A 24,783-nucleotide genomic window follows, 5' to 3' on the forward strand; every position below is an offset into this window, starting at 1 on the left:
ACCAAAGGTCTCATTTAGCTACCAAGTACATCTCAAAAAAAAAAAAAAAAAAAAAAAAAAAAAAAAAAAAAAAAAAAAAAACTACTAACCACAAAACAAAGGCCTTGAATTGTTTGGACAAGTTCTAGTTTCCCCTAGAACACAGCTGAGCTAGTGGCACTGCCAATTCTTCTCCTTTTTATTTTTATTTTTTCAGAGAAGCAGCAGGGGCTATGACCAGGAAGCTCTGGGCTGTTTATGATAGTATTTGGCTGCCTGCCCTTCTTCTTCTCTGTAGACACCCCCAGGCCTCCTCTACAGAGAGTTTCTGTCTCCCCTCAGCTGCAGCTCTTGCTGGGAGAGGAGGGAGCAGAGAGCCTGGAGTGCAAAACCGAACAAAGCCCAGCACAATCAATCATTTCTGTGCCAGGAACATGGTTTTGTAGAAACCATCGCATGATCTCTACATGACTGGGGTTTGGCAACAGCTCTCAGGTTGGTTTGGCCCTGCAAAAAAAAAAAAAGAAAAAAAAAGAGGGAAATAGATATGGAGACATCTCCTTTTCCAGATGGACCCCATCCATGCCACCCCCTTCCCTCCTCCCTCTGTCTCCCCGCTACCAGACGTTGCGTTTCCTCTCTCAGCCACATTTGTTCCTCTCTGCCTTTTCCCCAAACCCTGCTGACGAGTCAGAGCTGGGAGACGAAGAATGCTCATTTCAAAAGTGATACACTTACAAGAGCAAAGATCCAGGGGAGCCAGAAATCGTTGCCCACTGAGGCTGGAGGAATGTCCAAAATTCTTCCAGAAATACATTTTACCCCTCTTTATTTGTTTACGAGCTGCTTGACCAACATGAGATAATCAACCTACTGTGGCCAGAAGAAGATGCTGAATGTCCCCTCAGTGCTGGCCTAACTATCAGGCTATTACCCATGTTTCAGGCCGGGTGGGTTGTTATTCCATGCAGTGCTCAGAAACTCGAAGTGACAAAAATATGTCTTCAAGGACCTCTTCAGAGCAGTAATGATGTGAAGCCTGAACGTGTCAAAAGGGCTATCTTTTATGTGTTTCCTTGAGTGACTTGAATGTCTGGGGACACTTAAGATTCAAGTAAGCTTAGGAAATCAATGAGAGTTCAGCACCTACCTTATTTAGACTCTCAAAAATCGCAAGGGAAGTTCGTCTGCAAAGTACAACTCTTGAGAGCAGTAATTATCCCAGAGCTACACACTTTTATTTCAGACAACAAGGCCATCGCGGGGAGCTTTTCCTAACCCATCACAGTCCACATACAAAGATGTAAGTGATACTGGCCAGGACACCCAGGGACATCACTCCGTAGCTGCTTCGCTTGCTGCTGACTCCATTCACATTGCATAATGGTTTCTCACAGCAAGAAATCCTTTGAGAGGCTTGGTTTTGTTGCTGACTTGCTGCTGGGCACGTTGGGGAGCACATCTTAGAGATGACATACTTAGGCTTGTTGGGCTCTAATGAAGGGGGAAAAAGAAAGAAGGTCAAATGTAAGAATCGTTGTTCTCACATTTCTAAGTGTAAGGTGTTCTAAATCTGCACTGGTGAACAAAAAAAAAAAAAAAAAAAAAAAAAAAAAAAAGGCCAGGGAACAGTGCCCAAGGCAAATATGTCTTTGGTTCTGGACTAGCAGCAGTCTGGCTATGTACACACTGCTGCAACATGATACTGGTCCTCCTGGGGCTCCATGGTACATCTGTCCCAGGTGAAGTTATCCTGTGTGGGTGGCTTTCAGATCAGGTTGCCCAAAGCAATGTTCAGGTGGGATCGCTGCCCACCAGGATGGTTCTCCTGCAGTGGAAAACCTTGTGGGTGTATTTTATGGGAACACATGGAGGTGCTTGAAGGTGCAGAACCTCAAAGGCAAACCTGAAGGGTTGTGCATGGCAGAGGGAGTCAGCTGTGAAGCAGTTTTCTCCAAACCTTTTTGAAAACCAACCCTGGGAGTGAATATTGCCATGGCAAGAGCTAGCTGGAGAGGTCACAGCAAAGCCTGGGGGAGAAAACCATGAAGCAGTGCATGCAGCCCCAGGCTGGAGTTCACTCCCTGGTGTTGCTATACGTAGCATCAGCATTGCCCCAACTCCTGGTAATAATATCAAATATTTAGTGATGCTGTAGTGATTGCAACAAGGAACAGGGTCAGTGTCTCCTAACAGTTGGTGACTGGGGTAATTGTTTGCTTACGTGAATTCCTGGGACTCCTGCTCTACAGCCCAAACAAAAGCATTGTTCAGAAACCTACTTGTTCCGATGTTGTCACGTATAGTCACACAATATTTCTCTTCCTTTGCACACATGGAAATGGTCAAACAGTTCTTGTTGGACTCCTGCTCTTGGCACACATAGCACATAAATGGATAAGCTGGAGGGACGACAAAAAAAAAATAAATAAAAAAAGAGCAAATTTCATGGTTTAGGAACTACAATACCTGCAAACCAAATATCTACATTTTCCTCGTTATAGCCTGATGAATGCTTGTGTGTGAATGACCAGTGACTTACTTTATTCCGTGACCCGTGGCAGCAATGTTAAATCCCTCTCTGTCTCATACGCCTCAGACTGCGAAGTATTATCGATCTGTTTGCAATCTCTGGCAGCAGTAGATGTGAGTGGAATTCAAGGATTTGGGGTCTTTTATGATGGAGATTATTGCTGAGCAATAGGTTCTCTGTCCTGTAACTCTGCCACGTGCATTGCCCATTAGTTCTCAGTCACTTCTCCTGCGCAAGGTGTACACGAGGCTTGCCAAGGAGAATGTGAGGATGACTGAGACCCACAGCATTTTGAGGAGGTGGGCAATGCAGCAGGTGGGAAAAGCATCTTGCTTCTCTTTTATCTGGCTGGGAGAGTGAGTACAGTCACAGATCTTTTCGTGAGGTCCAACACCACCAGCTGAGCTGGCCTAACCTCAGTCCTAGGAAGTCTGGGGTGACTAGTCAGAAGCTCTGCTGAACTTCTGCATGCTGCTGTAAGGTGAAGAATAAATGGGAAGTCTTAACCAAAAGTGGGATTTAACTGGAAAATACAGATTTGGTGGTATACTTCAGACGTCTGGAATACAGATACAGAAGATGATCTGCAGCAAGGTCAGACAATGATGAGCTGTCCTGTCTGTCAGGGATGCTCATCCTCACCCTGAGATGCAGAAGGTGGTGGGATAGACCTCTGGAAAGGTTCTGGGAAGTGATGATACAAAGGAAGAGGAGCAGAAACAGGACTGTGTAGGAGAGAGGATCAGTTTCTTTAAAAACACAGTTATTTCTGGAAGGGGAATCAACGCAGAATGCTTGCCAAGTTCCTGGTAAGTCTGGGGAGGCTGTCAGTACAGAAAGGGCAGAAAGCAACGTTCCTGTGAGTGCAGTTTGGCCTGATAAGAAGTTAGCAGCAAAAATGTGGAAGGGCAACGTAGGTCAGAGAGAACATTAAATGAGAAGTCTGAGGGAAGGGAAGGGAAGGGAAGGGAAGGGAAGGGAAGGGAAGGGAAGGGAAGGGAAGGGAAGGGAAGGGAAGGGAAGGGAAGGGAAGGGAAGGGAAGGGAAGGGAAGGGAAGGGAAGGGAAGGGAAGGGAAGGGAAGGGAAGGGAAGGGAAGGGAAGGGAAGGGAAGGGAAGGGAAGGGAAGGGAAGGGATTGGGCTGATGCTGAGATATATAATATATATATTTAATATATAATATTGTGTAGCTTTTTTTTTTCTTCATAATTAAGCTAGATGAATCTTCATATACAGGGTAAAACATGCTAGAATAGCATAAATTTTGGTTAAAATATAATAATGTTTTACCAAAATTGTTGACACATGCTTTCATGGTGTGCTTATGACCAAGCTCAGGAGACACAATCCAGTGAAAATGCAACAGAAAGGGGGCAAAGCCAGCCATTAAAATACACTCACAGCACAGCTCACAATGGTTATTGGTCAAAGCAATTTGAACAGTGCAGCTCATAAGGTTTTCCATGAGCTCTGCTGTGGGCTCAGTACTACACAATATCATCACTAGTAACATTAGGGAAGCAATAGAAGGATTACCTCAAATTTTTAGGTGATGCCAAGGAGAAATTAGCTGAAAAAGTACTGTAAGGAGAGTTCTAGGTGATTTTGACACATGGATGTAACAAATAAGTAAATAAATAAGGAAAGAATGGGTTCAGTTCAAAAAAGAGAAACAGATTGCACTAAAATAAAAACTGGCCACATAATAAAGGATGAGGAACAACAGGTTAGGGTACAATTAAGAACTGCAGTGTAAACAGCGGGAGCCAACAGTGTCACACTACAGAAATGAAAACAAATATCACTCAAGGGAACACAGGCAGCAACGTCATGTGCAAGATATGCAAAGTGCCCTTTCCACTCTGGCAAGACCTCATCTGAAACACCGATGTCCTAATCTGTATGCGACACTTCAAAAATATGCGAAGCACTTGGAGAGGGACCAGAGGAGAGGGAGAGGTGGTCAGAGATCTTGAAAACACAGCCTTGTAGAAAAGGTTGGAAGCATTTTGTTTGTTTAGTCAAAGTGAGATAATGCTGAGGAAAGACACGGTGACCTTCTTCAAGCAAGCAAAAAGAAACTGCAAAGAAGGTCGTAAACTGTTCTTCACAGCCTATGTTGAAAACACAAGAGAATTGTACAAAAAGAGAGGGGCGTTAGATATTTAGATTAACTCCCTAAAGGGAAAAGCGTCTGAGCAGTTCCAGGCTGTTCAGTCTTCTTTGTTGGATATTTTCAAGGCCACATCAGACAAACATCTACCTGGTCTGGTCCAGCATTGGACCAGGGAAAAGGATCATGACCTTTTAATATTTCTTCTGGACATATTTCTACACTGTCAAGTTCATGGTAGCAAATGACAACAGGCCCTGTTGGTGGGCTGTGACATCAAGAGTTTTGATCAAATGTTGGCACAGAAAAGGAATGGAGCCCCAGATACAAGAGAATAATCAAATAGTTCTGTCCAACACTGCCTTTGTCTCTGTACTAGACCAGGAAGTTGTGATCTTTTTCTTTTGAATGTGAAAGACTTGAATTAGAACAACTAGCTGTCTCTGATCAAGACTGGGCTACAGAAAGCTGCTGTACAAAAAGCTGTCTTAATGTCCATTTGCAAGCTAATGCCAATATAAAATGTCATCAACCCACTAGAACAATAAGGTACACCATCATGAAATGCATCCTGGGTCTCTGTTAGCCTTCCACATTGTCCTATGTAATACTGAGGATGTTGCCCTTGATAATTACTCTCCCGTCTGCATTTTGTGTGATATCACTCAGGATAGCACTCTTTTCAGTTACATACCCTTTTCCCCACCCCAAAACTGACCAAAACGTGTGATCTTCCAGGCATGCTGCAGTGCCATCTGTCCAAAAACATGTGGGAGTAAGAGGTTGATACATCAGAGAGCAAGAATTAATTAAATGTCTTTCTCAACCCCTGCTAGATACGTATCGTGGTTTCTGGGAAACCATCAGGTGTGGGGGAAATACTGGCAAACTGATCGTGCAAGTGGCATGTAGCAATACACGTGTATCAGTCCCAGAAGGAGGACACACATCTAGAATAACGCAGACTTTGCTTCGGAAGGAGGATGCCTTTAGCATGACATATGCATGCAAAAGTTCTTTCACCTCTGACTCTGATTTCACCTATAAAAATTCTCAGTGTTGCATTTCCTAGGGAGCAAGACACACGCCACACCACGCAGCTCGAAACAATGAAAGAAGCAGCTGTGAGGAGAAGTCTGTAAAACATGTAAAACCAATATGGGTAAAAAATATGTCTTGTTATGACTTCTGGCACTTTCAACGTGCATCATTGGGAAAGATCCCACAGACGACTGCATGTATATAACAGCATCTGGTGCAACACAGTTAGAGCTTTATCACTTGGTACCACCTGCTGGGTGGAAGAATTAACTTTATCAGGATCTTATTCCTGCAGCAAATAGAGAGCTCATTGTTAATCAAGGTATAGATGGAAATTGGCAGCCATGTGGCTGCAGTGTTGCAATACTGCAAAGCTGGTGATGGCCCCCCAACATAGAAAAATTCTATTTCTTCCTGCCACATAGAAAAATTAACGCCATCCTCTCTATAAGCCTTATTTTAATTAGTAACAGTATTAGAGGCTCACCTTGCTCCACGCACAGGACAGCAGCCAGCAAGGTGACAAGAACAGTCTTCATCTCCACCAGACGCTCTCCGCCAGACTGGGAAGGTGTTCGGAGGACAGATTATATACCTTTGGAACAGCAGCAGTTTTACAGGTTCCAGATGTCTCGCGGGTGGACATGAAATCAACCCAAGGGTGTGTAATGTGCATGTGGGAGTTCTCCATGCTGGAGCCCATGGAACGGGATAGCACCTTGGGGAAAAGTCCCTTTAGCACCCCGTTTATTGCTCTTCCAGTCTTATGAGTAATGGGAAATGAGGAGCTCTTCTCTCCTCTGGCTTCCTTCACTTCCTCCTATCTTTCTTCTCAAGGGAAGCAACAGCTGCACTGATGAAATAGTGGAGCCTGCAGGCACAGGGAAATAGTCCTCGCAGTGCATTTTTGTAATCCACTTAGATTGTCCATGCATGATGCACCAGGGCTCATACCGTTTTCTTTAATTATTCTGCAGAACCAGAAGGCCAGATTGTCAACTGGCCTACACTGATTTAGCTCCAATAACATCAATTTTACACTAAATGAAATTAGCTGATGTTTTTTTACACAAATTTTTCCTCAAATTTTCATGCCGGTCTTCATATCTTTATCATTTTTCTGTTACCTATAGATAATCCCTGTGCTCATTCCTCTCTTGGTTGTACTTCTCGAATACCTTTCAAAATCCCATAAATGTTTTATTTAATGATGTTTTGCTTCTATTTTGGGGATCTTTTAGAGGGTCTGCTTTTCTCCACACCCAGCAGTTTCTGGAAATCAGACCTCTGCTTGTAGTACCACAAATTGGCATCTTGGAATTGCCAGTCTACTCTGAAAAAGCCATCTCTCACAATATCTTTTTCAATCTCTCCTCTTAAATCAGTCCATTTCCCTCTATTCCTCTGTGTTGCCCTCTTCTGAATTTCTCAAGATCTGTTTCTGACATTCTGGGAAATAAACCGTAATAGGAGCTGCATCTTGTAAGAGCTCGTGCTGCCATCTCAATATTCCTCAAAGGTGAGATTAGTCCTGCACAGCAGGTAGCAGAACACACAAAAGAAAACGTTGCCAAAACTTCCTTTTTCTGGTAATTATGGAATAAACTGCAGGTGGTTCTCTAGGAGCAGCCATTAGTAGGGTATTTGCTTGGTCTTTGCAGCACAAGGGGTTGTTTCCTTTGTGTCTAATATGATTTACTTAAACACTGGATGATTTCCTTATCCTCATGACTTTCTGACACTTCTCAGGCCTTCCTAGAACAGTTCCAGGAACGACATCACCAGGAGGTGAATTCCAGACTTGTTCAAGGCTGATGTCAAAACAGACATCCCTGCTCTTGGTTTGGGAAATTGGTGAGGTCAGCAGGGGTCATGCTGGTGATGATCAGATTGAACCTTCTGCTTTTCTGAGGTCAATTAGGTTTACTGTCCAAATGTGTTAGGAACAGGTTGCTCTTCCTAATTAGTGGGTGTCTCCTCCTGCTGGTATTTTGCAATATGGATAAAAGGAAGCAACCGTTTTTCCTTTGTTTTGGTCCTATTAATTTCCCCATAGACTTCTGTACCGTGTATTCCTGCTCCCCTTTCTCCATAACTGAAAGACTGATCCACTTATTGCCATATCCCCCATCACACTGACCTTGCCAACACCCGTTTGTTTCTACATGAACCTTCATGCAACAGGATTTTGGCTCGGTCCATTCATCAAGTCACCAGCTAATTAGTCAGCAAGTGAGGCTAAGCACTGCCAACAAGTGTGTACTGAATCTAAGAAGAGAAATTTCACAGAATCACAGAATCACAGAATTTTCTAGGTTGGAAGAGACCTCAAGGTCATCGAGTCCAACCTCCAACCTAACGCTAACAGCCCCCCACTAAACCATATCCCTAAGCTCTACTATTTCCTATTTGAATAGGAAACCAGCTCTTCTATGTCAAACAGTTATCTGGGAGCTGTCCTCAAGATATTAAAGTCTTGGTTGTTACTTAGGCCTACTGTAATGCTGGAGCATGCTCTCTTCACAGCGTCTAGAGAGGGCTAATTTGCAGCCCAGTGACTAAGTTGTAGTGCTTCTTTCTTTCTCAAGAGGATGGATTACGAAACTTGAAGCAGTCAGAGGCAATAATTAAGCAGCCAAAGTGGGGAGGCGTCTCCTGCTGACCATCATCACAGACATCAGCCTGAAGGAAGGTCTGGAGCAGGCCAAGCAGGGACACCAAGGAAGAAGTAAGATTGAGGAAGACCAAAATAACTATGGGGGCTGAGTCACCTCTGTTGAGTGACCTCATCGATACCCATTTGGGAAAACGAAAATGGACCTCAAAATGGAGCCATGAGTTGGCTACATGACAACAAAGCCAGAGCTAATTGTGAAAAGGGGTTGTTTTGCCACTTTCCATGACTTTCAGGAGCATTTTAGGCCCAGTGAAGACCTTTTCCTGATCTTACAAATCCATCTTCTCTCTTGCTTTGTCACTGGTGCGCTGGGTGTTGATCTGATCTGGACAAGTAAGAAAAGAGGAAGAGAAGAAAATTGATATTGTAAGGGAAAACAGAACCAAAGCATTCAAGGAGAGCAGAAGGCAGTATAGAACCTCCATATCAATGGTGATAAAGCCCTGAGTTAGGGAAAACAAGGACCAAGGTCACATCACCTCCCACAGGTGCCTAATTTAGGCAGGGCAAGGCCTCCTTGGCTGATTCAGGTCCTGGCACGGTGACTCAGAGCACCAAAAAACGAACTCTTATATAATCCAGGTAGAGAGAGCCAGCTGCCTCCCAGGAGCAATCCCAACTATCTGAGTGAGACGCCCTTCACCTCCCCAGGAGCCCTCCAGGCACCCCAAATGTCTCTGCAGGGCACCTTGGTGTTTTCATGGGAGGAGTACACAACCATGGGAGCCAACAAATAAGAAAACTGGGGTGGAGGGACCTGGAATTAGACACCTGTATCTGCCCGCCAGATGTCACCTCAGGATTTCTCAGGGAGGCTGGCAGAGTGGAGTCTCCTCTTACACAATGCCTACTGCCGAGGAGGGTTCCCAGTGGAAGCTTTCATGGTTTGAGGACCTCCTGTGCCTCAGGACAATTCAGATAAGACAGATAAGGAACCTTTTATGTAACCAGAGATGTTGTTCAATCTCAGTGGGTTGTGTTGCTGGGCAGGAGGGAATGTAAAACCTGTGGGGTCAGGGAGAAACCAGGTGTGAGGGAGGCAGGCCGTGACCCGCAGATGGAGCTGCTTCCTTCAGGACAAGAGTCCTGGCTTCTCAGTGCTGTTCATAACTCCTCCATGCAATGGCCGTAAGCAGACCATGAAACCCTGCATGGCAGAAGCAGGATCTTAAAAATGTGTTCATCCCCTTTTCCCACACGTTCTTCCTTCACGTCCCAGCTTCCCTCCCATACCATAACAGAGGCTCCTGCCAAGCCCAAGTAGCACAGGACATGACCTTATTTTAAACCTGTGTGCCAAGAGCGGCTTTGTACTCACAAGCTGAGCGGGACAAGACCTGTCCTGCAGTCACCAATACTGCCCCAGCTCAATCTTGTACAAACTAGTACTGTCACTAAGAAATCCTAAGCCTGTGAATAGCAAAGATTGGAGGTTACTTCAAATAGCTTGGTCTTCACCAACATATTGTCTGGGTGCGGGGCATTGGATGATCATCCAAGGGCACAGAAGAGCTCTTGTGTGTTCGAGATGTTTAGATGTGTGTTCCACATGAATATCTCTAAATTTGGCAGGATGGGAAGAAAGGTGAAAGGGGTAGACAGGACAGAAGACTGGAGCCAGCTCAGCTGAGGGATGGCAGCACAATATAAACCATTGGGACAACCAAGAGTCTCATGGCTAAAAATGGAGTAAACTTGGCCAACCTTTCAGTTGCAATGAGGAGAAAAAAGAAGGAGATGAAGCTATAGCAAGAAAATAGATGTTGGAAGCAAAGCCCAGGCCAAGACTGGATAAAGAAGATGGTGAGGAAGGCTATGAAAGAAAACAGCCAGGGACTGCATTGCCAGGCACTGGACATGGAGGGGAGGAAGGGTGGGCAAGAAGGGATTGCAGTAAATTGGGGTAAGAGGAAGCTGTGAGACCACATTTCCTTTGCAAACCTGCTACAAAGACCTGGGAGTTGTGAGCCTTGCTCCTTTTGCTCTTGGCACATCCCTACAGCTCTCCCTGTGCGGTGAGCCTATGGAGCCAGAACCAGCTGGGTGAGCTGCACCCAGCTAATTACCCCGGGAGATCTTCGTCACAGTAACCCTAATGAAGAGCTTCCCCAGCTCAGGAGAAAGCATTTCAGCCTCACACGACTTACTTCGGAAGGGTTTAAGTGAGCAGACGTCTCAGTCACAGCTAGGATTATCTACAAGGAAGGTCAGCACAAAGGAATGTGTTCCTTCAAATTTTAACCCAGGTAGAAAAGTTGACTATCAGACGTAAGAGATTTGTTTTCGGAGTTAATATTTTGCTACAGATGAAGCTGAAATTACAACATTCCAGCAGACACATGGTAGAAACTGCCTGTCTTTTCTGAGGAGTTTCCTTTAAACACCATGCAGGATACTTTTCTTCCCTTTCAAATAATCTGTAATGCTTATAAAGCAACTTTCACTGGAAGATCTTAAATCACTTTAAAGAAAATTTAATGCTCAAGATCCTTTCGTGTTGGTCCCTCCTTGTCCCCTCTGTTTGCCTGCTGGAGAGCTCAGCAGCCATTTCCTCTCCACCAGCTGACCCAGAAGAGAAATTGAATGCAAGTCAAATAGAATGCAGTTTACTCTGAAATGGAGTCACAAAATGACACTTCTGCCAATAGAGAAGAAAAAATAAAAAAAGAAAGCCTTAGGAGAGGCTTCCTGAAGTGAATGCAAAGCAATTGCAATATATTTCAGCATTATTTCAATTCAGTTTGCAGACTAACGCCTCCACTTTTGTTGCTGCTAACACGAACGCATCCAGCCGCTATGTCCAATGTACCATACCACACACTCACACAATAGTCTAAAATAACACTTTATTGTGCCCAGCTTCTGCTTAACAACTATAATATCAAAGGCTTCCTCAGCAAAATGATGCAGGGCAGAAAATAGTATAAAGGGAAAAATGGCACAGGGGAATGGGAAGGCCAAAATGAAGGGGAAAAAAATCTATGGAGTTATTAAGTTTTGTAGTAGAAGAGATGGTGCCTATATGGTACTCCCATCCCTTTCTCTTCCGAACACCATTTTGAGGTAGGGCCATACTTTTGTGCTTGCTCATCAGAGCACAGAAAGAGCATAAATATTTGCCAATGGGATGTGACACACCAAGTAGGAGAAACAGGGCAGGGCAACATTGACCCCAAAAGAAACTTATGTACAGATGAGATCCGGAACCCTGGCAATGCAAGGCCAGGCAGCTCCTTTCCCCCCAGCCCCTTTAAAACCCCAGCCAGAGGATGCAGGCGAGGCTGGCCAAGACGCCCACAGCTATCATGGTGTAACTGGTTTTCACGCTGCTGGCCCCGCTGATGTTGCACAGGGAAGTCTCGCAGCAGCTGGTGGCAACACCAGCAATGCCAATATTCACGTCAATGGATGGGCAAAATGCAGAGCATTTCTTGGTGATGTGATGCTTGCGGTCATTGCCTGAAGTAGGAGAGAGACAATAAGAAGAAAAGTCAGATTTTTTTTATTTATTTTTTTTTTAAATAAGACTATCTGCACAATATCCACTAGGGAGTATATTGTTCTATACTTAATGCCGTTGGTTTTCCATTGGGCTTTGGCACATCACATCATAATTTGTTTATATGTGACCTATGGAGACCATCCCTAGACCTGAACACTCCTGTGTCATTTTCAGGGCCAGCTGAATGCAACCTGAAGCAGGGATTTGGAGATCTAATGCATTTGTACAGAGCAAGATTGCAAGACTTCATTGTCACCATGCCTTGGCTTTGCTCCTTCCACAGCACCCCGTCCTTTCCAGTTCCACCACATTTTAAATATATATGTGAGCCTGCAGATTATACAAGGGATTTGTGCAGAGAAATCTTTTCTTTTCCATTGTTTCCCTCTCCTAGGTGTGCTTAATAATACGCATGGTATCATTGCGATATATTGCGACAGAGATGTGCTACGTTGAGTTCCCACTTGCCACAAGATTTCCTCTGCGTGCCATGATCCCTAATTTTTCTGCCACACCTTATGGTGGGAGGACACCCTGCAGTCAGCCTAACGCGGTCCCCGTTTGTCATCAAAACCCTAGGACAAGCTGCACACTTACCGAGTCCTGTGGTGGAATATGTCGTCAGGCAGTACTTCTCGTGGTCAGAGCACGTGGTTGTACTCAGGCACTGTAAGTTGGATGTTGCATCTTTGCATGTGAAACATGTCAGGGAGAAAGCTGCAAGAGAAGCACAAAGCAACCATGGCTCAGCTCTAGGGACATTCCCAGGAGCACAAAAATGGTGGTGCTGGCCCAGACTGAGGGGCTGGCAAACCCAGCAGACACGGACAGACCAGGAAAGCATAAAAACAGGGCAAAAATGTATGAAACTTCCCCTCAGAAACCCTCCTGGATCCAAATTACTTGAAGCTCAGATTCCTGACACTGATGTGGTTTGCTTTTTTAGCAACCCTCCGGGGATCTCCTTTCTGGATACTTACGTGAGTCTCTCTTAAAATTTTGGCATCCCCAAGGGTGCTTTTGGAAATAGCTCCCCAGTCTAACACTACCTGCAGCCCAAAGTCCTTCTGAGCCCTTTCTAACCTGGCTTCTTCCAGCCCCATTGGGTGGCCAACAGTTCTTGCACGGAAAGAGACCCGCTGAGTCCCGTCCACTTCCTTTCACAACCTCTTTGAGGTATCTGGAGAGCCCTGACCTACACAACCTTTCTCAGAACAGGCAGACCAACAGTGAATTCTTGAACTCTTTTGAATACCAAAAGGAAAAGAGATCTGAGAATAACCCCTGTGGCCATGCAGAGTGGGAACTTTTTGCTGCATGCCTCCTCAGCATATCTCGATGAGGAACGAGCAATGCTGCTCTGCACCTCGCTGTTTGGTGGGAAGGTGAATGATTGCATTTGACTGGTTCAGTTTTGGAGCTCTCCTGTATGCTAGGAGGCAATCCTGGACCTGTAGACAACAGGGCTCAGCAAACCAGCCCCTGAGCTGCAGCACAGCCATTAGTGTGTGAAGACTGTAGCACCACAACATTTGTACAAAATTTGTACATCTGTAGGACTGCATCTGCAAAGTGCTGTGCTAATCTGCTTGAATGAAAACAGTTTGCACACAAGGAGGCTCAAGCAGCCATTCATAGCAAAGAGATCCTCGGGGAAGGTTTCTTTGCATGATAAGAGGAATTTCCTGCTCATCTGTTTATCTGCAGCAAACACTCCTGCAGTAATGTCACCCAATGGGGATTAGTCTCATTCTTCACATTCCCGGACTATCCCTATCTGTGGCCAGTTAATATTCATCATATTCTTGTACCAGCACTGGCCCTTAGCTTTGTTTCCCCTGCTCTTCATCTCCCTCGCCCTTCTTCTTCCTTGCCCAAGCTTCTTTGCCCTTTCTGGTGCTTTTTCCAGCAATTTCCCAACCTCATTTCTGCCCGTGTTTGACCCTAGACAAGGCCATCTGACCCAAAGAGGATCCCCAGTGCACAGGGTGCTGCCAGTCAGGACCTGACCCCATCTCAGGTCATGAATTGAAGTGACTAGGGCGTGCACTGCATTTCACAGGAAGCCACAAAATAATAATAAGAAATAATAAAAAAAATAGTCATATAAATAGTCATCCTCTGTGTACACAGCCTCCTCTACAACCACAGCTAACAGCATCCCTTTTGCTCCTTCAGTGGCCACCTAGCACTGACCTTCACTGTCCTCTTGTGGCTTCTAGTCCTCACAAATCATTCAGCATTGTCCTGATGCTGTAGGCAACATTTTTGAGTCTGGGACCCTCCTTTAGGCCACCTGCATGCAAACTGCTAATGCCTCATTCTCTTCTCTTGTGCAAACCCCACACAAGCACTCCACCCCACAAGGACCCACCCTTTCCTCCTGGGATAACTTTGTACTACCAACCAAGTTCCCAAACTGGGTTTTCCAGACGTGTCATTCATTTTATTCATTAATTAATGCAGCTTCTTTAATCAAGCCCATTCAAAGAGAAACTTCCTGAATCTACACAGAAAATAGTGGTGCTCTCTGGATGCCCAAGCCCTGTTTCATCCCAACCTCCCAAAGCTGCTAATTTAGGAGTCTAGATGCCATGGGAGGAGGGCAGGCACATGCAAGGTGATTTTGCTAACCTCCCTCTGTGCTCAGGAGGTTTCTCTCGTGCTCAGCATTTACTACAGACAACTCTGGAGACACATGGCTGCCTTTGAAGGTCCTCTGCCTGTGCCCAGGAAGACCTCTGCTCTAGAGGAAAAGGAACATTCCTCAAGGAAGATTTTCACGTGAATAATTCAAGCCACCCAGATAAACAGCTTACATATGTAAAGCATTAGCAAGTGCAAGCACTAGCAGATGCAGGATTTGCACCGTTAAAATCGGTGAGGTTCAGGATTAATTGGAACAGCTACCAGCCTTCTGGCTACGTTGCACAGCAAAAGTGGTGCTGCCTATGTGTTAATTTTCACTGACTCCTTTAGTAAGTTTGCTGTCTCATTACGTGATCTTTGTAAAAAATGTGATTACAGTTGATAAGCTGCAGGAAAGGATCCGTTTATCACCCTCAAGTTTCTCAACCCCATTGAGCACAATGATTTAGCACACGCCAGGTTTAAAGCCTCTGAAGTCCCGGGCTAAGAACATTTACAGCTTCAAATTAACTATGAGCCTCAGTGCTCTGCTAGGTGGAGACCAGAATGGCCGTTAATTTGCAGGTAAAGCCCTACAACAGAGCCAGAGAAAGATTCAGTTTGCAATAAGGCAAAAGCCACATGAGCAGAGGGAACCAAATATTTCCCTTGAAATAGTCAGAGGGATGTTCAGATAAAGGGAAGAAGTTATCAGAGTGAGAATGGGACTCTGCATCTCAATTCCAGGTCTGGGATTACTGTTGGCAATGTTATAGCTCAAAGCAATGAGCTGCAAAAAAGGGATGAGAGCCAGGCTGCATTTTCTTATGGCATTACCATCTCTACAATTTCAGGCAATTAAACCTTGTAATTGCCTCCAATAAACAAGCAAGGAAGAAAAAAAAAAAAAAAAAGTCATGCTTTACTTTATGTTACATTTGCAGCCTTATTGCAGATGTTACCACTTCCCTATCCACAACTGCATAAAGCAAAATTAACTCCCCTTCTCATGGAGCTGCACCAAGTCTCAGGGTTCCCTGCATGGAGCTGCTGCAAGGGCTGAGCTGGGCCAGGTGAGGGGGGTCCCTCATCCCCCACTTCATCCCCTCAGCATCCTTCCAACATCTCCTAGTGCGGATACATCCCCTGGCTGGAAGACCATCTGCTAAATGAAACGGGTCAGCTACTTCTTATTCTGAGAAATGCAACATCCTCTAGAGTGAAACGAGGCTCAGCGTTGCCATCCATGCTGCAAAATCCCCTCGTCTCCCTTGAGAAGTCAAAGGCATGCCCCAGCTCCGGGGTCTTGCAAGCACAAAGCAATCCCTTGCGACTCACCACTCTCCGCGCACAGGGCTACGGCGAGCACGACGAGAAGAAAAGGCTTCATCCTCTGCAGGTCTTGCAGCCTCCAGAGCGAGCAGGACTCACGCAGGGCACTTTTTATACCTCGGCAGTGTTTGCTTTGATCCCGGGATAATAACTATGGGGTTGCAGTGTCAGATGATGAATGATTGAGAGGGACGTGTCAGTACTTGTGTGGGGAAATACGTTGGAAATCTAAACGAGTGTGTATCTATCCCCCCCACCCCCCCCTTTTCCTTTCTGAATTGTTTCACAATGTGTCTTGCTCAGCTGGTACTAAGTACGCAACAGTTTCTAATTCTGGGTAAGTGGAGGAAAAGCAAAACACGAAAACAAAACGGCGCCCACGTGAGAAGAGGAATGTTCACCTCTCCAGGCTCGCTTGGGTCTCAGCGCCGGCTGAGGATCCTGTCCTCGCACACTGTTTTTGTGCGTATGGAAATGTCTTGAATTTGAAATGGAAATTGTGATCGAAACGTCTTCAAAATGTCTCCCAGGATTGTCAGTGCAGCTAGATCACAAGAGCAATCTCGTTCCACTGCATTTCATACGGGACCAGAGATAATTTTCTGTGGGCCTTTTTAATATTGCAGTTCAAAATCCTAAACGTTTCTGTTCAGAAATTGGATATTTTATGTGAGGGAAAATGTTGCCTTATTGGAAAATAAATTCCACTGGGCATTGAAAATGACCACCTAAATTAAAAAATAAGAATAACACCCACCCACCCCCATCACATCGAACAAGCTGTGAATTTTCTCACAAATTGCAAAAAAATAAATGTCAAGGAGAACACAAAATAATGAAAGCATGGAGAATGAGGGGCTGCCTGATCAAGTTTCTCAACTCATTAAGTCTTAGGAAAAAAAAATATAAAAATTACAGCCAGCCAAAATTATTTGAAATGCCAAATAAGAATACTCCACTGGGTTTCCATACAGTGCTCTTTATTCCTCCTTTTTTATCGTGTTCTCTCTGTACAAACTCAGAATGTTTCTCATTTTATGCTGATTTCCCTTGCCTTTTCCTCCCACCATTGCCTCTTTGCCATCTGATCGTGGGGATGAAGGCATGGTCCCAAAAAAAATGACCCGTCTGGATCCCTTTCGCATGGCAGCCTGAGCAACCTGCGTGCCCCAAGCTTCTGCCAGGAACTCTGCCCCTTGCTGCTCTCCATCTGTTGTACTTCCCCTTTTTTCTTAGCCTCAGAGCTGCTCAGATTTCTGTCTCCCACTAAATATTTGAGCTTTCGGTATGACCCGCCTGTAGTCATCATCTCATTGAAAAAGCATGCCTTAGCTCTTCAGGTGATGTAAGTCTTTCCAGCCCCTGTAAATTGGAAATACAAATATTGCTAGTATGGAAACCTGTGTGACTAAGGTGAGGAAATTTCTGCTTTCTCAATAGGTAGAGCATGAAACTCGGTTGAAACAGAGGTGGCAATTACCCAGGAAAGCTCAAAGGAGGGGTGTTGTTTGGCATTGTAACGCCAGTGCCTTTGTAACGTACCAGAATGAGGAAAACAGAAGCTTGCACCCTCCATACCGGGGACTGCAGCCCTCATCTCCTTGAGAAATAGTTTATTTGCTCCAGTCCAAAAGAGACGTCATGAGTCTTTATTGGTAAATCAACTTTTTATTGCAGACTATTCGAGGTAACAGCAGAAAAGGGGGCTCCAGTCACCAGGCGATGCCGTTCTGCAGCCTGTACATTGCACTGCAGAGGCAGCCCACATTCAGATTTATTTCAGCCAACAGCATCCATTAACAGGTACAGAAATAGCAGCTCAGCCAGGCACTTTTTTTTTTTTTCCCTCCCTTGTAGTCTCATCCAAGCAAAAACTAAAATATCTCTTGTCTACTGCAAGCTGCTGAGATTTTGATATGGAGAGGCTGTGTATTTTTTAAAGGAATTATTGCAGGGTTTTTCTGTCAGATGGGATTTGCCATTAGATGGTCCTGCACTCTTCCAACTGGTCCCATGCGTCCCTCTGATGTTAATGCTACCTTCATCCCTCACCAGTACCATGTGAGACAGATTGAAAAGAATCCAGGGGGACAGAAAGGACACAGATCATTAGGTCACTGGAGGGCCCAGGCAAAGAGAAGATAATATTACAGTTTACAAGTATCTATCGGGAAGTTATGAAAAGAGGAACAAAGGATATAACTGAGAGTGAAGGGGGTGAGTGTTTTTCTTGCCTTGTTCTAAACCTCATTGAAATTGTCATGTGAGAAGGAAGGAAGAACAATTTATTTTGGTGAAAACGTGTATTTTTCATGAAACAAAAGCTGAAATATAAAACTAACCACGATGCTTAATTCGAATGTTGTTTGTGGATTTTTCCAGTTGGCCTAAAGCTTTAAGAACAATTTCAGAAATTGCTGTGGTTAGCATACGGGGAAAGAAAAAGATGGTAAACGTGATAAAAAAGAGTGCGGAAGCCAAGTTTCCATGGGATTCTCTGAACAGAAATGCCACAACACTGCCATTCTTCAGCTAGCCCATATATACTGTGTATTTAACCAAATGCCAGGACATCCGCCTTGCCCAGAAACTACATCTTTGCAGAATGACTAACCACCACCCCGTCCATCCTCACAGTCTGCAGCCAGCGCTGCGAGTTCTCCCCGCCGCCCAGACCCTTTGCCTGGAGCAGGGCTCCCCTCAAAACCAGCTGGGCTGAGAACAAGGGAGGGTTTTCCAGGTGCTGCTTCTCCACCAGCCCTCCTGAAGCTCAGTGCCTGTGGGATGCTCAGCCAGGAATTACAAAAGCAGATTTAAAAGAGAGGAATTACAAGAGAGGATCCAAGAATGCATGTTGTTTGATCATCTTACGTGTAGCTCTGCTCCAAGAGCTCCTCAGGGATCTCCACATCATCTCTCCCATCCCCAAGCCTGGAAATGCAGCAGAGATTGCAGAAAATGCAGAAAAACAGAGCAGAGAGATCTCTACCTGAGCGGGCACCACCACGTCTACCCGTTCCCTATTCCCCATAGGAAAATCAGGAGCAATCTCTCGGCAGCAGCTCCTCCTCAAGGTAGGTTGCCTCCCAATGAGGACAACTCCAACATCACCGTCCTCATCTTGGACATCCCCAGCACCATGGGGAGGGCCTTTTACTTGTTTTAAAAGACAAAATCACCCACCTTGCAGAGATCCCATGAGGAGCTGCTGGCGCAGCCACGAGCGCAACCTGCCGCCCCCCGCTCCCACGTGTCTGTAGTTACAAAACTCCTCTCTGCTGCTGCAAGCGCCACCTTGCAATGGGGACAGCGCAAATGGCTTTGACCTTTCCAGATTGACACCTTCATTCATCAGCTCTGAGTCATCAGGCATAACGTGGGGCGTTATGGAGTGGCTTTCTTGAGCTGCTGGATGCAACCAAGTCAATGGAGAAAGGCAGCCAAGGGAGGATCCCAGATGCTAAAAGAATAAAAGGAATTTGATGTGAAGTAGAGATTCAAAGCACAGCCCTTTCTCTGGAAGACTGGTTTTCTCAAGCTGAGCATAGTGTGGATATATCAAACAGGCTGTAGAATAACATAAATCTTTATTTTGGCTGACAATTGTCACACACATGATATCAAAAGAGCTTTCTTGGGGAAAATTAGTACAAAACAACAAATTACACAGGGGAAAAATAGGAGCTATACTGCCATGCCATTTTGTGGATCGGATCTGAAACGAGATCTTAGAAAAAAAAAAAAAAAACACAATGTAATAGCACAGCCCCTGGTGGAGACACTTAGAAGGTGTTGGTTTCTTGGTTTGGCAAGACCGTGCAGGTCCTTGGGTTGTCATGTCTTCTCCTACCTGCAACCCTCATCACAAACCTGCCCTGATGACACAGACCAAGCTGGCCACAATCCCCAGGAGCATCACAGCATAGCTGATTTTCACGCTGTTGGCCCCACTGAAATTGCACAGGGAGGTACCGCAGCATTTGGTGGAAATGGCCGCCACGCCAAAGTTCATGTTAGTCTCAGGACAGTCTGCAGAACACTTCTTGGTGATGCGGTATCCCGTGTCCTTGCCTGGATGGGGAGCAGACGAGAAAGGACAGCCGTGATTTAAGATTCCTCTGCAAGTCCTAACCAGAGGACAACGGGAGGAGGTATATTGCTCTACGGTTAATTTGCAATGCAGCAATAAAAGAGATCAGTGGATTTGTTGAGTGCTGGGTGAATATCCACTCAACCTGGCTCAAACGGAGGACACTAGAAAGTCCTTGCTAGAAACCCATACCATGCTTCATGTAGCACAGCAAAAACCACTCCCAATGCATATTCAATTCCTAAAATCACTTTTCTTATGGCCAACCCCTTTCTGTCCTCTTTTACGAGGTGTGGATGTGAGCTCCCAGAGCAAGCAAGAAGGTCTGCTTGTGAAAATCTCTTTGCTCCAGCCAGCCCTGCCACAAGGTGGTGAGGAACATAGCCCAGGTGGTGACTCACAAGGCACTGCTGGGGATACACACACATTACACAACGTGAGCCTTAACCTTCAGTGACCAACTCTTTCCAACCAGACCAACTACTGCCCTGAAGATATTATTGCCCATCAGTGTCCTTGGAGAAAAGAAAAAAAAATCATAATAACAATAATAAATAAGAAAAGCCTTGATGTGTTATTACTACTCACCGAACCCAGAAGTGCTGTATGTGGTTATACAGTATTTCTCATGATCTTCACACTTGTAGGTTTTAAGGCAGTTCCAGTTAGAGTGCTCATTATCACATGTGTAGCAAAACAGAGAGGAAGCTGGAAAAAAGCATACATGACAAGCGTTAGTAGTTTCCAGCTATGCCCTCCTGGGAAGAAAGTGTCAAAAGCCCTGTCCCTTCTTGGAAAATGCAAGGTAAAAAGTATGTTAAAAACGAGTTTAAAAGTGAAATAGGAAGTTGGTTTGCTTTGATTAATGAAGCTGAAAAGACAAACAGAACAAAACTAGTTCTCTTTCTTTGCTTGAAATTTTTGGTGATTAAATCTGAAAACACATTTTTCAGCCTGAGCAGCGCTCTCGCGTGACTTTTCTTCCAGACTGAGCTCCATTTCCCCCGGGTCCACGTTGGCCTGGTTGACAGCCAGCCTGCAGAAGCAGAACTTGCAACCTGGTATAGTTTAGTCTAGTACAGTTTTGGCAAGTGGAGGATGAGCTGGCACCGTTCTCAGGTGAGAACCAAGTTTTTAGTGTTTTCAGAGTGCATCTCCAAAGCGCTGTACAAACATGAATTAATTAAAGCCTATGACACCCCGGTGAAGTAAATTACTGAGCACAGAGTCACGTTAAAGGGAGTTCCCTGGGAGAGGTTGCTCTGAACAATGGAGAGATTATTTCAGCCATCGCCTGGAACAACATGTCCTCAGTGATATTATTAGCAGGTCTCAGCCAGGGCTATTACAACGCCAGAAGGAGGTAGGATATCTGTTTCTGAACAAAAACTGCAGTAAATTGAGTCGAATTTGCAGGCTGGCCGGCTGGCCAAGCTAGAAGCACGGGCACGTGCCGTCGTGTTCCCTGGAGGTTGATTGACAATTGGTGGAAATGTTTTCCCTCCTGTTTGGAGTTTGTTGAAATGCTCCTTACGTTCCTTATGTTTGTTGAAATGTTCCTGGCCAGAGGGGCAGAGGGGCTGAGCAGCTCTCAGGACAGCCAGCTCCATTGCCACCACCGGTCCTGGACAAAAGTGACTGAATGACAACCCAGGAAGGGTTCTCATTTAGACCAAAATTCCCCTATTTCATATTCTTTTGGTTTTCTCATCCCAGGAAGGTTCTTATTTCAACACAGAGCAGCTCTTTTCAGTTGAACTTGAACCTGCTTTTTTAATCTCCTCCCGGACGTTCTCCAAAGCCCAGCTGCTCGGCTGATTCAAATATTTGAACCTGTCCTTGACATTTGCTCAGACAATTCCAGAAGCAGCTTTAGAAGAAAATAAGAACCCATTTTATGCCCCAGATACCCCAGGACAGAGAGGGAAAGGCCACCTCTCTGCTGCAGGGAGCTCAGGTGCCCTGGGTATGTCTCTGGAGCCACCTCTGGTCCTCACCAAAGAACTGACCGCCTTTTTCTGGTAGAAACCTACCCAAATGTTCTCTTCTAGTGCCAGGTATTGTTAGTGTGGGTGTTCTCCATACCAACAGACAAAACAAGCCGTGTTGCAGCCTGCTTCTAACCTCCTTTTAACAGACTCGTCAGCACTCACTGCTTGTCCACGCGTGGACAAGTTAAACCTCTCACTGCTCCCTCTGGAGTCCTCTGATCTCAGCTGTGCGCCGCTGCCCTTTTGCATACCATGCCAGAGCAATCCTTGCTGCCTAGCTAATACGTGATTGCATTTTATAGCCCCTCTGGTTGTCCCTAATTCGTTCTCCTGACAAATCTCACACAGCCATTCAAACCACTTCCTGCTGCAGATAGAGCCAAGACCCCAGCACATGTGCAAAATCAGCTGAAATGTGTTCATGCTCTCTTGCACTGACTGATGCAAGAAAAAGCCCTCCCAGTCAGGAAACCACTTAAACCCTCATCGCTGTTGTGAAGCCTTGCCTACTATATCTGGCCTCCATCCTCCATTAGCTCTGGTTTTGCAAATGCAGCCAGAAGTAGCTTTAACAGTGAAAAAAAACAAAAAAAAACAAACAAAAAAAAAAAAGCCTTGCAGGACTCCGTGGGATTACAGACATGCACAGAGCCGCTGTTTCTCATCTGGATATTTCTAGACAATTTTCTACTCATATCTGCATCTCCTTTCAAAAGAGGCCAAGCGCAACGCACTGTGGATCCCATTACAAACACACTCACTCCAAGACATTTAAAAAAGCTCATCAAACCTATGAACAAAGAGCTCTTTAGGCTTTCAAGTGTCTGCCAGCAGCCTGGTTTCTTAATTGCAATGCCATTGTGGGAACTAAAGTAAAATGCTGGCAGAAGATGCGGTCTCGACACCAGCCCTGTTATCTTTATCAACAACTCCAGCAGTTTCATTCAGGAACAAAAGTAAAACCGAAGACAAAACCATGAGCCCAGCTCTATTCCTCGACTGTTAGTGTTTTTCAGTTCGTGTGTCTGTCTTCAGATGCTCGGAGCACGGTACTCCAGGGTGTGAGAAAGCAGGGTGGTGAATTCATCTTCTTTGGGTTATGAGCTGCTTGGTAGAGCTCAAGCAGAGGCTAAAACCCAACCTCACTAAATATCACTTGAAGCAAGCGATACCAAAGAAAAACTGCACTACCAAGGCTTCAGCGATTGCAGCAAAAGCAGTCAAACCTTCTTGTTCCTGCGTTATCTCTACCTGATCTTCTGGTGTTTTCATCCTGGCTTCCCCAGCCTCTGTAGCATCTTACCTCGCTCGGCACACAGGACTGCCGCCAGCAGGGCAATGAGAAAAGCCTTCATGGTCGGTGCTCCCTCAGAGCCTGCACGGTGCGGGACGGGGCACCATCGGAAGGTTTTATACTGGGACTGTGTTTCCTTTGCCTTCCTCTGATTACAGCAATTTGAGGTTTTGGGGAGTGACGGCCCATCACATGGAATCAGCGCTGGGTGTGTTTGTGCGTAGGATCTAGCCCATTACAAGTAGCAATTTCTTCTCCCTCTCCTTCAGATCCAATCTGTTATTCCAAGACCTACTTCTGCTGACAACGTCTGCCTGGCTAATTGGGGGAACAATTTATGACTCAAGCACGGGAGTCCCTTCTAACTCGGCAGGGCTGAACCACGAAACTTGGAGCAAGGCAGAGGCAGCTGTGCCAGTCCAGTGTGGCTCATCGTTTCCAAAACAGCAGGCATCACCTGGCACCCTCCATCCTTCCTCTCCACCATGATATAAAGCTTCATAGCTGTAATACTGCAAAGTGGGAGAGGACTACAAAAAAAAAAAAAAATAGAAAAAAAAAATCTATTATTTTGGTTATTATAATCCAAAAAGAATTCTATGAGGGAAAAAAAAAATCAGTGCATTGCCCACAGTCATTCAGAATTAACTCACTTGCACTAAGTGCTTTAAGCAGAAAATCATTGAATTTTAGCGTTCCATTTCTTTGTGCCTGGAGACTGTCACAGGGGCTCCCAAGGGCCCAGGCATGGATGGGGTCCAACACCTTTGTTTGCTTTGCTTCTCTGTCCTCCAAAAGCCACCGAGGTCTCCAGGTGACAATGTTTGTTGCTACCTGTGGGCCAGCTCTGAACTCTGACAGGTTTTTCCAGTCCCTGGTGACCTTCCCAGTCTGTCTGGGCTCCCTCCTTCTGCTCCCACCACCACCATGTCACCATCTCTTGCCAAACTGCTCAGCTTGCGGCAGAAGCAGCAAGCGCATGGAAATGGCTGCAGGAGCTAAACTGGGAATGGAAGGAAGAGAAAATGGTAAAGAAATGAAACATTTCCTGGTCAAGAAGGGATCCCATCAGACCAGGACCCTTCATCTTTAAAGAGAGAAAAGACCAAGTTCATAAGCAAGGTTTGCAAGGTCACAAAACACATGGAAAATGAATAAAGAATTTCCAATTGCTCTTTCTTTTCCCCAGATTGCTCCCCAAGAAGCTGGTCCATGGGCTCTTCCTCCAGTCCCCTATCTGTAGGATCCTGGGCAGGTGGTTCCTTGCCCAACCCCTGTGACTGTTCATTTTCCTCTACTCATTCTTCTTTTGCCCAATTCTTCATTTTCTACAGCAACTTCAGCCCCCAATGATTTCTATCTCTGCTTTGCCCGTACCAGGGTGGTAAACTGGATGCTCACCCCCTCCACTCTGATCTCTAGATTTGCCCTGACCTTGTGCATGAATCTTTAATCATTCTCATTTTTAACAAGGTTGTGATGGACCCACGTGGCAGCTAATGTAGCAATTATGCTTAGGAAATAATCTGCTAAAAAGCCATACTCTGAACAAGACATTGTACTAATACATCCTCAAATGACATCAGGAAGGAAATACAATCTG

General features: G+C 45.3%; 2 protein-coding genes across 2 annotated transcripts; both read right to left on the reverse strand.

The window, feature by feature from the left end:
• Nucleotides 1-1,224: 1,224 nt before the first annotated feature.
• On the reverse strand, nucleotides 1,225-11,594 carry LOC309875352 (lymphocyte antigen 6E-like). Its single transcript, XM_082754696.1, has 3 exons — nucleotides 6,154-11,594; nucleotides 2,262-2,381; nucleotides 1,225-1,473 (listed from the first exon to the last, which is right to left on the reverse strand). The coding sequence occupies exons 1-3, from the start codon at nucleotides 6,203-6,205 to the stop codon at nucleotides 1,262-1,264; spliced, it is 384 nt and encodes a 127-aa protein (XP_082610822.1). The 5' UTR covers nucleotides 6,206-11,594; the 3' UTR covers nucleotides 1,225-1,261.
• LOC309875732 (uncharacterized protein) lies at nucleotides 11,594-23,301 on the reverse strand (the record flags this gene model as incomplete). Its single annotated transcript, XM_082755405.1, has 7 exons — nucleotides 23,190-23,301; nucleotides 20,484-20,603; nucleotides 19,676-19,876; nucleotides 18,441-18,520; nucleotides 15,812-15,956; nucleotides 12,443-12,562; nucleotides 11,594-11,802 (listed from the first exon to the last, which is right to left on the reverse strand). Exons 1-7 carry the CDS (start codon nucleotides 23,239-23,241, stop codon nucleotides 11,594-11,596), a joined length of 927 nt encoding a protein of 308 aa, XP_082611531.1. The 5' UTR covers nucleotides 23,242-23,301.
• Nucleotides 23,302-24,783: the final 1,482 nt, after the last annotated feature.

This window comes from Aythya marila, assembly GCF_965140915.1.
Source record: "Aythya marila genome assembly, chromosome: 2".
Lineage (NCBI taxonomy): Eukaryota > Metazoa > Chordata > Aves > Anseriformes > Anatidae > Aythya > Aythya marila.

Bases quoted from the DNA above. Each gene is read 5' to 3' on its own strand.
- LOC309875352 (XM_082754696.1), bottom strand. From the start codon at position 6,205: ATGAAGACTGTTCTTGTCACCTTGCTGGCTGCTGTCCTGTGCGTGGAG. The intron at 2,382-6,153 runs GTGAGCCTCTAA...TCGTCCCTCCAG, and splicing joins TGTCCTGTGCGTGGAGCAAG to CTTATCCATTTATGTGCTAT. The intron at 1,474-2,261 runs GTAGGTTTCTGA...CCCCTTCATTAG, and splicing joins ACGTGACAACATCGGAACAA to AGCCCAACAAGCCTAAGTAT.